The sequence below is a fragment of the Thamnophis elegans genome, chromosome 10 (assembly GCF_009769535.1).
Source record: "Thamnophis elegans isolate rThaEle1 chromosome 10, rThaEle1.pri, whole genome shotgun sequence".
NCBI classification, from domain to species: Eukaryota; Metazoa; Chordata; class Lepidosauria; order Squamata; family Colubridae; genus Thamnophis; species Thamnophis elegans.
The window spans coordinates 55,539,643-55,556,914 of record NC_045550.1 but is presented as its reverse complement, the minus strand read 5'-3'; the positions used below and the strand labels follow the sequence as shown (position 1 = coordinate 55,556,914).

At 41.6% G+C, this 17,272-nt stretch overlaps 1 protein-coding gene across 1 annotated transcript in view; it reads right to left on the bottom strand.

Moving 5' to 3' along the window:
- The window catches only part of FNDC3B (fibronectin type III domain containing 3B), a 237,807-nt gene that overhangs the window by 120,132 nt on the left and 100,403 nt on the right, over window positions 1-17,272 (bottom strand). The window contains 2 exon segments of the mRNA XM_032225081.1: window positions 6,284-6,580; window positions 7,163-7,406. Of these exon segments, the coding sequence (XP_032080972.1) occupies window positions 6,284-6,580; window positions 7,163-7,406 (541 nt within the window).

Here is a 17,272-nt window from a genome sequence, read left to right as displayed (position 1 = left end):
CATGGGTATTAAAGGGATGTGTATGAAAATTTAACAGTCTACATTTTATTTTTTTAAAAAAAGATCTGGTGTCATCTAATGGTTAAGGGACCATGCAAGAAAATGGGAAACTGAGTTCTAGTCCCAGATAACCATGAAAGCCAGCTGGGTGACTTTGGACCAGTCATTCTCTCTCAGCTCAATTCACCTGACAGGGCTGTTGTTGTTGTTGTTGTTGTTGTTGTTGTTGTTGTTGTAGGAGGAGGAGGAGGAGGAGGAGGAAAGTGTGTTGTATATGTCTATGGAGAATCTCAGTCATCTAAGTCATGGTTGTCCCAAAGATGTTTTTTCAAGAGGCAACTAGAAGGAAGCTTCTTCAGCTCTGACTGGAAGGTGGGGGAATGGAAGGATTTAGACTCCTTGCAGACAGCTGGTTATTTGCATTCTTTTGGAGAATCGTTGAGGTCACTTGGAGTTTATCTGTGTCATCAGGGTCACCTCAGTAGTGTAAATGGATGTGGAACTACTTAGATGATCTGATGGCACGATAAACCTCCAGGTGGCCTCAATGCAAATGGCCAGCTGTTTCCAAGGAGTATAAATCCTTCCATTTCCCACATCCAGTCAGAGCTGAAGAAGCTCCTTGGATGAGAAGCAAAATGTCTTTAAAGGAAAAACCAGAAAGACCAGTTGCCTCTTGAAAAAGCACCCTTAGGTGTGTTACATGTTTGCCATCCTATGTTACTTGTAAAAATAATAAAGACAGGATACTAAATAAGTTGAATCCTTTGTTCTGAGAATCCAGAAACAAGCTCAGCTTAAACAACCAATGATTTGATACCCTAGTTGTTTCCTTTAAAGAAGGCGGAAGAGTATCTCAACCCTGTCAAAGCAAAAGACGAAAAAGCTAATAATTGAAATGCTGCCCTTTTCCCAATTCAGCTCTTGAAGTTCCTTGCTGAAGTTAACACCTGATTGGAAGATAGGACAGTTAGTTTTGTCATGCAGGGCATTCACCATGAGAAACAAAAATACTGAGGTTGGGCACAAGCTGCTTCAGTTGACAGTTGCAACTACACACCTGAAGAAAATGGGCCAGGACAACCATAGCATTGTAACTCTACTACTATAGTGTGGTCCGATTCTGTCTTCTGACATCTGAAGCCCTTATCTCAATTGCACATTCAGACTCAGGATACATTTGCCTACAGAAGCACAAGAGTTACCAAACAAACTGCTGCATTTACCCCTTGATATAAATTACTTGAGTGATTGGAATCCAAGCCCCTTGGAAGGTGGCAGTATGACTATAAATGTATACTTTTTTGTTCTCTCTTTTAGGAAGATAATTAAATATGTATACTGAAAAGGAATTATAAATACCATCAACATAAAATGAAGCTCACTCAGAAGCTAAAATACACCAAGTAAATGAGATGAAGAGTGTGAAGTAGAGGAGAGAGGTAAGGGAAGAAGAGGGGGGATAGGAGAGAGGGTGGGGGAGAAGAGGAGAGAAAGGAGGAGTGGAAAGGGGAGAGAGGAGAAGGAGAGAGGAAGGGGAAGCTGAGAAGAGAAGGGTAACAGAGGGAAGAAAGGAGGTAGAGAGGGGGAGGAGAGAAGGAGAAGAAAGTGACAAATATGATGTATGGAGAGCAGAAGAGCCAATAATTGTTTTTGGGAGTTGATGGTAAGATGAATTGATGTCAACATTTAATAATACAATAAGATGTTGGCTATGTAATAGTATACATGTGGTTATATGTTATGAAAATGAAAAAAAAAATCTTTATATATATAAAAAAGAAAAAGGCTGCAGTTCACCATTCCTATTGTTTTGTCTGGAAATGGGAAGTTACCTTGTGCGGGCAAGAAAGTCTCAAAGTAATTTTTCTTATCACACCTGAAGGTGAAGTGGGTGTAGACCTAGGAGGTGATGAAAAGCACCTACACACAGGCAGATCTCAGATGAACTTTTCTCGCAGGCCTCGACTTGGTTTTGCTCAATTGTCTCTCATAAAGGAGAATATTTGTGGCTCAGGATTGAAATGAGGGCTCCTTGAGGCTCTCTGAGCTTGGTTGTTTTCTTGCAGATGACTCCTGCAGAAGTTTCATCACCAAAACTAGGTAACATCATTGTCTGGGCACTGAATGGTGTTACCTAGTTTTGGTAATGAAATTTCTGCAAGAAAGCAAACCAAGCTCAGTGTCAACCCTGAAGAGAACCTGGCTAGTCCATCTTTGAGGCTCCAGGGTGGCCACGAGATGGGAGGGGGAGGAAAATGGTTAACTGCAGTCAAAAGAACAGGTTCTTCCTGTGGGAACCAAGATAATTCCAACAGGTGGCTGGGAGTGGAGGAGCAAAGCAACTGTCCAGCACCTATACTGGACCATGTGACTGATGACAAGGGAAAAAGGGGAAAAACTTTCTCTTTTAATTCTCTTTAATTAATCAGAGTCGGTTTTCACTGGTGTGCCAATATGATGTTTTGAATACATTTGTTCTTTGAGGAATCTACCTGCCTTGGAGTTCTGCTTTCTATGGGTTTATTACCTGGAACGCTGATATTCAGAGAGCACCAAGGACTCAACACACTCTCTCTCTCTCTCTCTCTCTCCCTCCCTCCTTCCCTCCCTCCTTCCCTCCCTCCCTCCCTCCCTCCCTCCCTCTCTCTCTCTCCATTCTGCAACTGAGTTACTCTGAATCAAGGAAGATTTGCACAGGCTATTGTGCAAACAGCCTGCAACTCTTGAGGGTTTGTCAATTTCAGAAGCAATCCCCAAAACTCCAATCCCCAAAAGAGAGTTCTACTGGCATTCAGAAACAGCAGCATCCATCTGATGGTAATTTAGAAGACAGAGAACTCACAAGGACTGATATGATGGTAAGTCATTCTTACTGAGTGTCTTCCAAAGTACCTTAGTATTAATTTTAGCGGCCATACAACATGATCAGAATTTAAATTGCATACCACAGCTGGTTTGAGGAAGAGTTGGATATTATTTGATAGCCACTACCTGTGCTGGTTCATGAACATGTTCAGACATCACCAGACTTTATTCAATCAGCTTACTCTAACAATTATTCAATCTGTTTATTCTAACAATTAAACTAAATTGGTTTTTTTTCTTGCCTAGGTTCAAGTCCTTTATCCCCCCACCGTCCAAAATGTTTCCCCAGTCAAAACAGTCATCACAATTCATTATTTTATAGTTTACAAGCATTATAAACACTTTGTCTATAAGGAAGGGACAAAAGGCAGTAGAATTTGGTTCCAACATAGATGCAATGAAAGACAGGGATAAAGGAAACTCCTTATTCTGTTTATCCGACTAGCTACTAGCTGTTCCAGCCTTCCCTAATCATTATCTTCTTTTAATAACCCCATAATACCTTGCAGGGTGGAGTCTGAGCAACTGAATGGAGCTGACTAGTTACTGGCCGAATGCCCTTCCTGTCGCCAATGCAGAGTTTCATTCAGCAGATACATTCTCATTGTGGCCGGAGAGAGAATACCTGCCTCCACCTGGAATTGAACTCACAGCCTCCTGATGTGAGGTGAGAGCTCCACCTCTATGCCAGCGCACCACCTCCCCCATCCCCAATGCTGCCCAAATATGCTGAGATGCTGGAATTCCCAGCTGAAAAATTCTGGGAAATTATAACCCCTGTACATCAGCAAGTCCCTAAATTGAGACAAGCAAGTTTGCTTTGCCTAGCAAAAGAATCTCCAGTATAACATATTTTTAAACAAAATTAGTTGCTCCCTGACCTTTTTCTCTGAACAAGCCAGGGAACAAATACAAGACTTTCTGTATATAAAGAACTCTGTCATAGAAGTACAATACCCCCAATTAGCAGGATGATGACTGGTGACTTCCTATAACCAATTTTCTACAGCAGGCATTCACCCTGACAGCAAGCTTATTTCAGAATACTAATAGGAGCAGAACAACCAGAACAACAAGCCAGCCTTTGGGTAGTTTTTTTTCAAGATGTTTAGAAATACATGCCAGCATAGGCTGATCTCTTGCGTCTGATGTGGCACTAAAAATAAGGCCTGGCAACCAGGACCTTTATGTGGGATGAAGAATAATTGCAAGGGAGAAGAAGGAGCCAATCAAAGCAGCCAGTAAGAAGAGACGAGGAATAGAATCTGGAAGAAGGACGGAAAGCAGTCAAGGAAGAAGCCAGACCCTGCAAACTTCTTTTAAGTGAAACGTACAGGTAGTTCTCAATTCACAACCATTCATTTCTGATCATAGGAAGTTACAATGGCACTGAAAAAAGTGATTGGTGATAGTCTTTCACACGACCATTGTAGCATCCCATGGTCATGTGATCAAAATTCAGACGCTTAGCAACTGACATATTCAAGGGTGGGCTGCTACGGGTTTGCCCAGGTTCAGGAGAACCCGTAGCTAACTTCATGGCCAGTTTGGAGAGCCTTCAAATCCCACCGCTGGATGGCCATGCCCATCCCTCCCCACCCCTCCCAGGAGTCTCCACGCAGATCATTTTGGGTGTGACATAAATGGAGGCTTGGGAAAGGGAAAAAATGGGCCTCCCGGAAGGCTTCCGGAGGCCAGGGTATGCAGTTTTCACCCTCCCAGTGGCTCGGGGAAAGCCTCCGGAGCCTGGGAAATGTAAAAACACATTGCCAGTCATGGTGCAGGAGGCCAAGTGGGCCACGCCCAACCAGCAACCGGGCAGCAAACCCGTTGCTGAAATTTTTGAAGCCCACCCCTGCTCATATTTATGACGGTTGCAGTGTCCCATATGATTTGTAACCTTCTGACAAGCAGAGTCAATGGGGAAGTCAGATTCACTTAACAACCCTACTATACTATCTTAACAACTCCATAATTGTGGCAAGGTAGGTAGTAAAATGGGGGGAAACTCACTTAACAACTGTCTTACCTAGCAATGGAAATTTTGGGCTTCATTGTGATTCTACGTCAAGGACTACTCTACTAATCAAATGAGCATCACCTAATATTTAAAAAACAACAACATGTATGTGTTCAATTAATTTCTTTTAGCCCAAACTGGGAATTGACTGAAATATCATTTATATCTGCTTAAAAAGGTCCACCGAATGTGATAGGACTTAGAATAAGCACATCTGCTGACAAGCTAAATTATGAAGCAGGAATGATACACAGGAAAACCCCGGCAAACTATCGATATAAATTCAAGGAAAACTGCTTCAAACTCGATTGCAGAAAATACAACTTCAGCAACAGAATCAGTGTCAGGAATGCTCTACCTGACTCTGTTGTTACATCCTCCAATCCCCACAGATTCAATCTCAAACTGTCTACCGTGGACCTCAACCTATTCCTAAGAGGTCCATAAAGGGGGCGTGCATAAGCGCACCAGTGTGGCTTCCGTCCCTGTCCCATTGTCCCCATTTATCTGTATTTACTTCCTGTTTACGTTCATACCTATACTTGTTATCTTGTACATGTTTGATCAACAAATAAATAATAAATAAAATAATAACGATAGCAATCATTTTTGAGCTATTATCATTGTGTGGTCTAATATATATCAACTCAGGAGCTGAAATTCAGTGGAACTTAGTCCCAGGTTGGGGAACATAAAACTGCAGCCTAAAAGAACAAGAATAAATATATCAGGTCTGCTACCTGCGTAGTTTTGACCTAAGAAATGTTTGCTAAAATGAGTATGATATAAAAACAGCTGGAGAGACCTGCTTTGGCTTTCTGTAAGTGAGAGAGCTTATGCAAACAATGGTTTCCTCTTTCTTTTGAAAACTTGAAAGTTTGAAGAAACTCATATTTTATGAGTTTATATATTTATTTAAATACACACACACACACACACACACACACACACACAGAAACACACACATAATTATACACACACACGTATGTGTGTGTGTTGCATTTTGTGCTGATAAATAAATAAAGGGAGACTAGTATAGATCTATTTCAAGCTATTTAGCTCTCATCAGCTAGCCATACCCTTACTGGGATTTGAGCCAGGGATGTTTTTACATGTTAGGTAGTTGTATTAGCCTCTAAGCCACAAGCTCTCCTTCCTTATCAGCTGTAATCTATCTATATCCATCCATCCATCCATCCATCCATCCATCTTCCATCCATCCATCCATCCATCCATCCATCCATCCATCTATCTTCCATCCATCCATCTATCCATCTGCACACGGTGTGAGTCCCATGTATTTCTTTTATTTTTCTCCTAGCTTGTTTCCATAAATCTGTAACAATAGGAAGAAATGCAAAAAGAAGAAGAAAAAAGAAAGGAAGCTAACTTTACCATGAAAATCCTGTTCGTTGGTCTTGGGGCTGCTTCTTGCTCTGCGTTCTGCCTTTTTGATGACTGGCATTCCCCCTCCACTGATGCCTCCGATGCCTCCTGCCCCATTGGTGGCCCCGTTTTGAGTCTTGAGGGTACCGTTGTAGACCGTCGTACACGCTGGATGGCTCTTGTAGATGGCTGGAGGGCTGTTCAAGCGGTTCTGGCGATCGATCTGCCTGTCTTTGATTTTTTTGTGCTGCGGTTTGTTGTACTGATCTTCCCTGTTTATGAAACTTGACATTCCATATATGATTTCTGAAACGAAACAAGATAAAGGGGATACAGTTCAGCTTCCAATGCAAATGCCACCTGCATTTCTTTACAGGCGGCCCACAGACCACAACTGAGCCCCAAATTCCTGTTGCTAAGCGAGACACTTGTAAAGTGAGGCTTGCTCCATTTTATAGCCATGGTTACTAAGGGAATCGCTGCAGTTGTTAAGTTAGCGACACGGCTGGCTTCCCCGTTGACTTTGTGATCACGTGACTCCTGGATACTGCAACCATCGTAAATGTTGACAACCAGCTGCAGTGTCCAGCTGTGTCATGTGATAGCCACACCTGTCACCTTCCCACCTGGTGTCTGACCCGCGAGGTCAGTGGGTCAAGCTGGATTTGCTTAATCACCAAAACTGCCACCAACTGTTCAACAACTGCGATCAAAAAAAAGAAGGAGGAGTGGAAACATCCAACGCGACTCCCTTAATGCCAATGAAAATATCGATCCCAGGTGTGGTTGTAAGTCGAAGGCAGCCTGGGCCCCCATCCTGTTTCAACAATCAAGGCAGCGCGGCAAAACACGTAAACCTAGATTCGAAAGGCGTGCAGTTGAGTTTACCTTGCTCTCCATAAATGGTAGGCGGAAGATGATGCTGAGGAAAAAACTGAGGTGGTATATCTCCAGGCCCAGTAACAGGCGGGTAGAAAGCTGTATGAGAGTTATGAATGAAATGAGGATGATGAGTGAGGTATGGTGGTAGGTGGTGCGTTGGAGAAATGGCAGAAGGATAGCTAGCAGGATAGCACTCTGGAGACTGGGGTGTGACAACCACCCTCCGAACGCCTGTGCTGTCTTCTAATACCTGCAAAGGAAAGGCAGCTGGATGAATAAAATTAGCATTTACACATATACCTTTGCTTGAAATAATAACAGTAATGTGTCATTCTTTCCACAACAGTAGTGTGTCATTCAATAAACAGAAAAGCTTTTTATTTTTTTTAGGGTAAGGAAGATCATCTCTATCTAAGAAAGTCCTGATGCCAGAAATTTCCATGATAACAGCTCCCTCACAGCAGACATTCAGGCAGCCGTCCTAATTATAGCAAGGCATTTTGTAATTGCTTTAACAATGAGAATTTGAATGGAGATCAAAGTAGCACCAGCGTGCATAAGTTACTTGTCCCTTGGAAGGACACACTTTGTTTTTGCACGGATTCAAATGCCAACGTAAAGGACTGGGTGAATACCAACAAGGGGACTTTTGTCCAATATTATTTGTGGAGTTTGATGACAGATAGAAAAAACAAGAAGTTGAAAAACTAAGGAAATCAGATGTGTGAGAAACCAAGACTTAACAGCCAAAGCCGATATTATGCCTTTTGTGGTTTATAACATAAGTATATCCACATCCATATCCATATCCATATCCATATCCATATCCATATCCATATCCATCCATCCACCCACCCACCCACCCACCCACCCACCCACCTACCTACCTACCTACAAATGGTACTCTGTGTGTGTATTTGTGTATGTTCCAGCATAATTCTGTAATGCCTTGAGCAATTTCAACTAAACTTGGTACACAGATGACTTATTCTCTGGAGAAAAATACTAGGGGTGTTTGTGGTGGTAATACACCCTTGATAGTTCTAACTGTCAGGAAATTTATCCTCAGTTCTAAGTTACTTCTCTCCTTGATTAGTTTCCACCCATTGCTTCTTCTTCTACCCTCAGCTGCTTTGGAGAATAGCTTGACTCCCTCTTCTTTGTGGCAGCCCCTGAGAAATTGGAACATTGATATCATGTCTCCCCTAGTCCTTCTTTTCATTAAACTAGACATACCCAGTTCCCACAACTGTTCTTCCCCTAATCATCTTTGTTGCTCTTCTCTGCACTCTTTCTAGAGTCTCCACATCATTTTTACATCGTGGCGACCAAAACTGAATGCAGTATTCCAAGTGTGGCCTTACCAAGGCATTATAAAGTGGTATTAACACTTCACGTGATCTTGATTCTATCCCTCTGTTTATGCAGCCTAGAACTGTGTTAGTTTTTTTGGCAGCTGCTGCACACTGCTGGCTCTTGTCTAAAAGGAGCATCCTGGGCAGAGATAGTATTCTGTCGGTTTGGACCAGTTTGCCCGAGCCAGTGGTGGAAATTGCGGGTAGCCCTGCTCAGCTGCCCTGGCTCTATGCCATCCCATTTAGGCACGTTTTAAAGCCAAAGCGCCTACACCAACAAGTCATGTGCAAGCGAAGGAACCGCGCGCACGCTCACATTTGCAAACTGGTAGGGAAGGTAAGTGAATACCACTCCTGATCCTGGGTAATTTCCAGGGGGTGGTTCTGTGTTCCCTAGAAAGTACTGAGTTGGAGTTGGTTTTTTTTGGGGGGGGAATGGTAACAAGGCAAATGAGCAGCAGTTGATGGCTGGCTTGCTTGCATTTTTTCCTGCTGGAAAGTATAAAGGAATTTGGGCTCATAGGAAAAAAAAAAGAGCAGTGGCTGCTATTCAAAAAACATTGGAAAGAATAAAATAATTTAGCAGTTGAATCCTATGGTTGGAAGAGTGGATGGGACAGTTGCCACTACATCAGGTTCAAGCCTCAGAAAGTGCCAAGTTCCAAGATGTCCTTGGCTTTCCAAATTCAGCTGTTCTCTGGAAAATGATGTTGCTTCAAAGATTTTAGCTTTAGAGAAGCGTGCCAAAAGATTCTGTCAAACAGTATATTAATTGTCCTTGGATTAAAGGAAGGTCTCACTTTGATTATTGCCATGGGAATTAGATGCTCCATACATCTGTCCTTTTGGACCCTTACCCAAGGCTTCGTATAGTGATTGAATCTGCAGTTACTTCAGTCTTAGATAATCTTCTATTTAATTTCAGAGGCCCATCGGTCCCATATTTCTAGCTAATAAATTATAAAAGTTCCCTCCATAATTTATCCCTAGAGGTATGGACTATGTTAGAAATAGAGTTGTTGAGCCAAAAGAGGGGGGTGGGGGAATGCATGGAAATGACAGGCAGAAAAAAAATGTCAGTCTTTTAATTATTACTCAACCGGTAGATCTTCTCATATCTCATTATTTCTAATCCTATTCCAATTATTCCAATTATCCCAAGACCTATTCCAATTATTATACACTTAGGGTGGATTTCTTAGTGTAAATATATAAATGTGAATTTTGTAGGTAGTTTAAGGCTAATTAAGTAGTGTGCTTTAATTATATTATCTGTTCCCCAAGCTGCTGTGTGTGAATAAGGAAAGCAATGGTAATCCAGAAGTGACAGAAGTTTGAAGTGACATTTACAAAATGAACAACATACAGTAATTTGGCTAAAGTAAGGGATACCTTGGGAGCAATGGATGAATTGCTGTTCCTTTTAAGGCTGAATTAAGGAGATGATTGACAAACATTTATTACATATTAACCACTCCATAAGTTAATTTGTAAGCACATTAGCAATACTCAGTCAATCATCTGTATCAACAGTGTCTTCTTTTGTGACATTTCAATTAATTCTAAAAAAGGCATTGGTTTTGTTCCCTAATGATAAAAGCGGTTTTCCATTTGCTTTCCTGCATGAATACAACTTGACATCCCTTCACATGCCATAAAATGCAAAGGACATGTATGGTGAGGCAACAACTATACGAGGACCAAACTGACATCAAAGAGTACGCAAGGTTTTAAAGTCTGCAGAACTCTTCTTCAGATAAAATGCTATATAGAGAAGTGAGTGGAGAAACAGCATTTTTTGTAAAAAAAAAAAATGAGACCAGGTGTTGTATTTGTGGGGTATGAAATTTAAAATCAATCTTATGATGAAAATAGCAGACTGAATGCATTAGTGATTAGTAGCATTGCATTAGCCTTTTGAAACTGCCTGCTAAATTTCCAAATGTGCCATAAATTTGTTGTTGTTGTTGTTGTTGTTGTTGTTGTTGTTCTTCTTCTTCTTCTTCTTCTTCTTCTTCTTCTTCTTCTTCTTCTTCTTCTTCTTCTCCTCCTCCTCCTCCTCCTCCTCCTCCTCCTCCTCCTCCTCCTCCTCCTCCTCCTCCTCCTCCTCCTCCCATATCCATCATTGGATGTTGGCAATCATGTTGGTGATCCTATTTTTATCAACAGCCACACGAAAAAATGGTTGCTGAATTTTGTCCAAACCACTCCCTCAAATTTTGAAGCCACCATGGTCTTCTTCTGCCTGGACCTCGTTTGCCTTCAATCTTTCCCTGCAGGATGAAGTATGGTGTATTTTTCTAGGCGCCGTATCACATGCTCAAAATCTTCTAACATTCACTTTTTCATGATTTTGATGATTTCCCTTGGCTTTTCCAGGTGGAAATCAGATATTGCTTCCAAAAGCCTGGTAATGATCACACCGATTGGCACGTGCAATCTCGAGTCTCACACCAGGATATTTTTAGCACTGGCATCTCTGAATTAGGAACAGAGGATTACTGATATATAAAGCAGGCTTTATAACTGAGCAATGGTTTTTCTCCAAGGCAAACTGATGTAGACAACAAAATAGATAACAATGATGAGCATGAGCACCATCTATGCTAGAGGAAGAGAAGGGATGGGTGTTTTTGCAAAAGCTTTGTTTTTCCAAGATTCAGCTCATTCAAGTGATTCATCTTCAAGCAAATTTGTTATCAGCTAAGGTACACACATTTGTGCCTGCCTCATCACCTGAGCTGGATTGTGTCAAGCATGTTCTGGATTATCCACTGAAGTGAGGTTTAGATGTCTCGTGTAGATTTTAAGAGTTTCTTTCCGAGTGCCCTGGTGGTGCAGTGGTTAGAATGCAGTACTGCAGGCTAATTCTGTCAGCAGTTTGGCAGTTCAATTCTCACTGGTTCAAGGTTGACTCAGCCTTCCATCCTTCAGAGGTCAATAAAATAAGGACCCAGATTGTTGGAGGGGGGCAATAGGCTGACTCTGTAAACCGCTTAGAGAGGGCTGCAAAGCACGGTGAAGCGTTATATAAGTCTAAGTGCTATTGCTATTGTTTTCCAGGTCTTCTATCCCCCCACAGTTCTATCCTGACTTGCCTGGAAGGACTCATAAACCCCATCTTCCCCATCTTGTGACCATGATTTTACTTTGAAGGTATTGTCATGTTATTGGTTAGGGATATTTACTGATTCTAATGTTTTTATGTCATAAGCCATCAGAGTCATTTCAAAACCAAATGGTTGGCAAAATAAAATAAAATAAAACAATGAGAGAGTTGACTTGAGAGCCAGAATTTTCCAGGGCAGAGAAGCCAGTAATGTGAACAAATCAAACACTATCCAGTCTAAGGCTGAACAGTGTAACAGGTGCCAATCAATTATTTTAGCATTTCCATCATTATTTCTTATAAAGGTTTTTTTTTTTTTAAACATTTTAAAGGGAAAAATGACAAAATAAAAACAAAACTGAGATTAAAAAGAATAAAATACCACATAAAGCAGACATTTACAAATATTATGAAACTTAAAAAAGAAAAAAAAACTAGTTTTGATAAGAATTTTCCATAGCGCTGTAGTTTGGTTTTGCATGCTAGGTCATTTTAAAAGTTCCTTTGCTTAAAAGTGGCTTATTATTTTAAAGGGCTTATGTCATTTTAAAATTTCAGGTCATCATTAAAATTAAATTAGTGTACAAGAAACAACACCGTATAAAATGTGAAGCAAAATATAAAGTTACAGTAATTTCTACCTAGCCAAAAAAGTGTTGTCCTTACCTTACCTAGATCACTGAGGACTTAAATATACAATACAATACAATAGCAGAGTTGGAAGAGACCTTGGAGGTCTTCTAGTCCAACCCCCTGCCTAGGCAGGAAACCCTATACCATTTCAGAGAAATGGCTATCCAACATGTTCTTAAAGTCTTCCAGTGTTGGGGCTTTCACAACTTCTGGAGGCAAGCTGTTCCGCTGATTAATTGTTCCAACTGTCAGGAATTTCTCCTCAGTTCTAAGTTGCTTTTCTCCTTGATTAGTTTCCACCCATTGCTTCTTGTTCTACTCTCAGGTGCCTTGGAAAATAGTTTGACTCCCTCTTCTTTGTGGCAACCCCTGAGATATTGGAACACTCTTTCTCTTCTCTGCGCTCTTTCTAGAGTCTCCACATCTTTTCTACATCGTGGCGACCAAAACTGAATGCAGTATTTCAAGTGTGGCCTTACACATTATAAAGTGGTATTAGCACTTCACGTGATCTTGATTCTATCCCTCTGTTTATGCAGCCTAGAACTGTGTTGGCTTTTTTGGCAGCTGCTGCACACTGCTGGCTCATATTTAAATGGTTGTCCACTAGAATTCCAAGATCCCTTTCACAGTTACTACTGTTGAGCAAAGTACCACCTATACTGTACCTGTGCCTTTCGTTTTGAAGACTTCATGTTTTTTTTAAAAGCCCTTCAAACCAGTAACTCATGCATGGAAAGGTAATCCAAATATGGTTTCCCCATATTTGGGGAAACCAGCGGGTTAAATTCTAGGTCAGTTCTCCTTTTCAAATGCATCATTATTTCACATGTCAGGACACAGTTTTGCAATTTGATGGGCCGGTTTTTGACAGCTCTAAAGAGTTGCCTTGTGCCATGCCAAAGGTCTGAATCCTTAAATCCAGTCAAGCTTTGCCAAGTCAATTGTGAGGAACCCATTGCTCAGCTCCAGCAATGTGAGCTTGCCAACGAGGCAGGCAAGATGCAACAATTTATTATGGCAACATTTCTAAACAATCTTCCCAGCCTATCAAATGCTTGCGCTCTTTAAGGGCCTAGCTCCACGGTTCTGTCACTAATTCCCCAGGGTGACATAGCAAAGAGAGAGTGTCATCGAGCAAAAGATGGATCTTTCATTCCTTGGCTACATAGAAAAGGGAGGAAGTATGTCTAAAGCCAGAGAGGGAATCATCTTTCATTATTTTCCACTGTAAGCAATATTTTTAGGAAAGCCCCCTCCCTTTTTCTCTTTTGTTTGTGGTTGGGCTGCTAAGGCACGCTAAAGAGCCAACAAGTCAGGTAGCATCACTGGGATTTGACATGGAGGTGAGCAGATTAAAAAGGGCAAAAATATAGCCTTGGGGGGACAGTATTATAGCTGCTTTTCTCTTAAGTTTTTGCGAATCAGAGATAGGAGAGGAACAGATCCTCATGGGGTCTAGCCGGATGACAGAAAATAAAATAGCAGAGGTGTAAATACGCATGGATGCTGATATCAGATTTACATCCATGCTTTTGTTCCAGAACTCAAACAAGCATATGTAGATTTCTTTTGCCTAGTTTCCTCCAGCCTGTGAGCTAGTTGGGTCAAGAGAGATTGTATGGTGGAAAGTCACCCAATAGGATTCCATGGCTGATAGATTAGATCCTGGGTCAACACACTTACTGAACCCGAATGTCTTGAGGTTATCGTGTGAATAATTTGGGGGAATTTTGCAGTTTGGGTTTGTTGCAAATCTGTCTACCTGTAGTATCTAATAATATAGATTTGCAACAATAGCAGTAGCAATAGCACTTACTGCAGAGTTATATATTGCTTCACAGTGCTTTATAGCCCTCTCTAAGTGATTTATAGAGTCCGCATATTGCCCCTCCAAACAATCTGGGCCCTCATTTTATCGATCTCGGAAGGCTGGAAGGCTGAGTCAACCTTGAGCCAGTGAGAATCGAACTGCCAAATTACAGGCAGCTGGCAGTCAGCAGAAGTAGCCTGCAGTACTGTATTCTAACCACTGCACCACCACGGTTCCTTCTGCTCCTTGCTACCAGTCTTATGGGGCAGCTCTGGGGGGAAGAGGTGGCATCTTCGAGTGTTCACCAAGAAAAGTTTCTCTTCCTTCCTATGAGGGTGGTTTGCATTGGTGCAGGTAGGGAGGGAGAGGTTGCTTCCTAGCCCCTCTTTTTTGGGGGTGACAAAGGGCACAATTCTCTCACCCCCTCTGCAACACCTACTCAAAATTGCTGGGATGAATCATTTTACCAATTTGAGCAGTGTATTATTTATTACTGTGTCTTTTGCCCTCAGGCTGGTCAATTGATATTGTCAAGGTTCTATACCAATTCCTGGATAAAGAGCCATCTCCAACTCTATCTATGGTACCATGACCAACTCATCTAGGTCATGGTTGTCCCAAAGGTGTTTTTTTTCAAGAGGCAACTGGACTTTCTGGTTTTTCTTTGAAGACATTTCGCTTCTCATCCAAGAAGCTTCTTCTTCTTGGGTGAGAAGCAAAACCTCTTCAAAGAAAAAACAGAAAGTCCTGTTGCCTCTTGAAAAAAAAAACACCTTTGGGACATCTCCATCTCTATTCTACAACAGTCAGAATAGAACACTGCACTCCAGCAACACACAAAGGACACATAGGTTGCATTCAACAATGTGCTCAGCATGGTTGTGCATTAACCTATTTTCTGCATCTGGATAATAAATCAAACCATACTGTCCAAAAAAACAGTGGCTTTATAGAATGCAAGTCACAAAAAAGTAACAATGGTTAACACTTCCCAAACTTAGCAAGTTTTATGCGTGCAACTGGTAGATTTCTACTTGGCCCAGTTAAATATATTATTAAACACTCTGGCAAACAAACAGATGAATAACTAATCAAGTCCTCCTTCATGTTCCACACCATATATCATATAAAAATGATCTGCTGATCATTTTTATACAGCATATATAATAAATGCAACATTTTAATCTGGATTTGCGATTAATGAGCAGCCGAGACAATGTTCAAGCAATATTCCATCACAGTCTGAAAACTGGCATAATAAAATTTAAAAAAAAATAAGTTAATGGTTTTTGTTGAACAGGTTATTTCTCCGTGGGGATATCCATTTTCAGCTCAATCTTTGAGACGTAAGCTTTTGAGGACTGAGCAAATTGAAGTCAAAATATGTTTTTCTTCACAAATTGGAATGTTCTTATTTCCTTTACATTCATATCTTCCCGGGGCCAAAACAAACATGAGGCAAATTAAGGAATCACTCAATAATACCATTAATTACCTACATCATTGAAGCTAAGGCAAGAGCAAACAAGAGAAATACAGCTATTATAACATCAGCATCAACAAACAACAACAGGAAACTTAACCAAGTGACAACTACGTGCTTCAAGCTGTTGTTTGGTATGAAGTTATTTGCACAGCAGAACATTCATTTACCACATGGTGGGAAATAGATTTTGATTCAAGAGGAGGGTGGAGATAATATATAGGATTTTCTTTTTACTATGCAGCCAGCTGTTTTATTTAAATGGGGTGGGGGCAAGAGTTTTCACAAAACTTGCTTTGCATGGGAATAAGCAATTGATGCCCAAGCAAATTGGGAGCCATGAAGCAACACAAGGAAAGGGACGTGGTGGCTCAGTGGCTAAGATGCTGAGCTTGTCAATCAGAAAGGTTGGCAGTTTGGTGGGTTCGAATCCCTAGCGCAGTGTAACGGAGTGAGGTCCCATTATTTGTCCCAACCTAGCAGTTCGAAATCACACAAAAATGCAAGTAGAAAAACAGGAACCACCTTTGGTGGGAAGGCAACAGCGTTCTGTGCACCTTTGGCATTTAGTCATGCCAGCCACATAATCATGGAGACATCTTCGGATAGCGCTGGCTCTTTGGCTTTGAAAGAGAGATGAGCTCTCCCCTAGAGTCGGGAACGACTAACACGATGAAGGTGAACCTGTGGTACGCGGAGCCATATTTACCGGCACAGCAGCCCTCAGCTCTGGCATGCATGTGCGCACTGGCAAGCTGGTTTTTGGTCTTCCGGAGAGCAGGGGGAAGCTGTTTTTGCCCTTCCCAGGCTTCAGGAAAGCTTCCGGAGCCTGGGGAAAGCGAAAACTCCCCCTATCCATGCAGGGGGGAATATGTGCATACACAAAGGGGGGGGGTGTCGTGCATGCATGTGGAGATGGAGGGGTCATGCACACATGTGCAGGTAGGTGGGCATGCGTCTGCATGTGATAGCGTGTGTTCTAGGTTACAGTTCTAGGCTACAAAAACAGAGGGATAGAATCAAGATCACGTGAAGTATTAATACCACTTTATAATGCCTTTGTAAGGCCACCCTTGGAATACTGCATTCAGTTTTGGTCGCCACGATGTAGAAAAGATGTGGAGACTCTGGAAAGAGTGCAGCAAAGAGCAACAAAGATGATTAGGGGACTGGAGGCTAAAACATATGAAGAACAGTTGCAGGAACTGGGTATGTCTAGTTTAATAGAAAGAAGGACTAGGGGAGACATGATAACAGTGTTCCAATCTCTCAGGGGCTTCCACAAAAAAGAGGGAGTCAAACTATTCTCCAAAGCACCTGAGGGTAGAACAAGAAGCAATGGGTGGAAACTAATCAAGGAGAGAAACAACCTTGAACTAAGGATAAATTTCCTGACAGTTAGAACAATTAATCAGTGGAACAACTTGATGGCAGAAGTTGTGAATGCTCCAACACTGGATAGTTTTTAAGAAAAGATTTGGCTGAAACAGGGTAGGGTTTCCTTCCTAGGCAGGGGGTTGGACTAGACAACCTTCAAGGTCCCTTCCAACTCTGCTATTGTATTGTACTATTGTATTGTGTGTGCACAATTTTGGCACACCTTTAGAAAAAGGTTAGCCATCACTGGACTAGCACATATTTGCGAGGCAAACCTTTACCTGAGCAACACACCCGCAGAAGGAGCTGCTTTATACAAGATCAGATGTTTTCATCTATCTGGCCC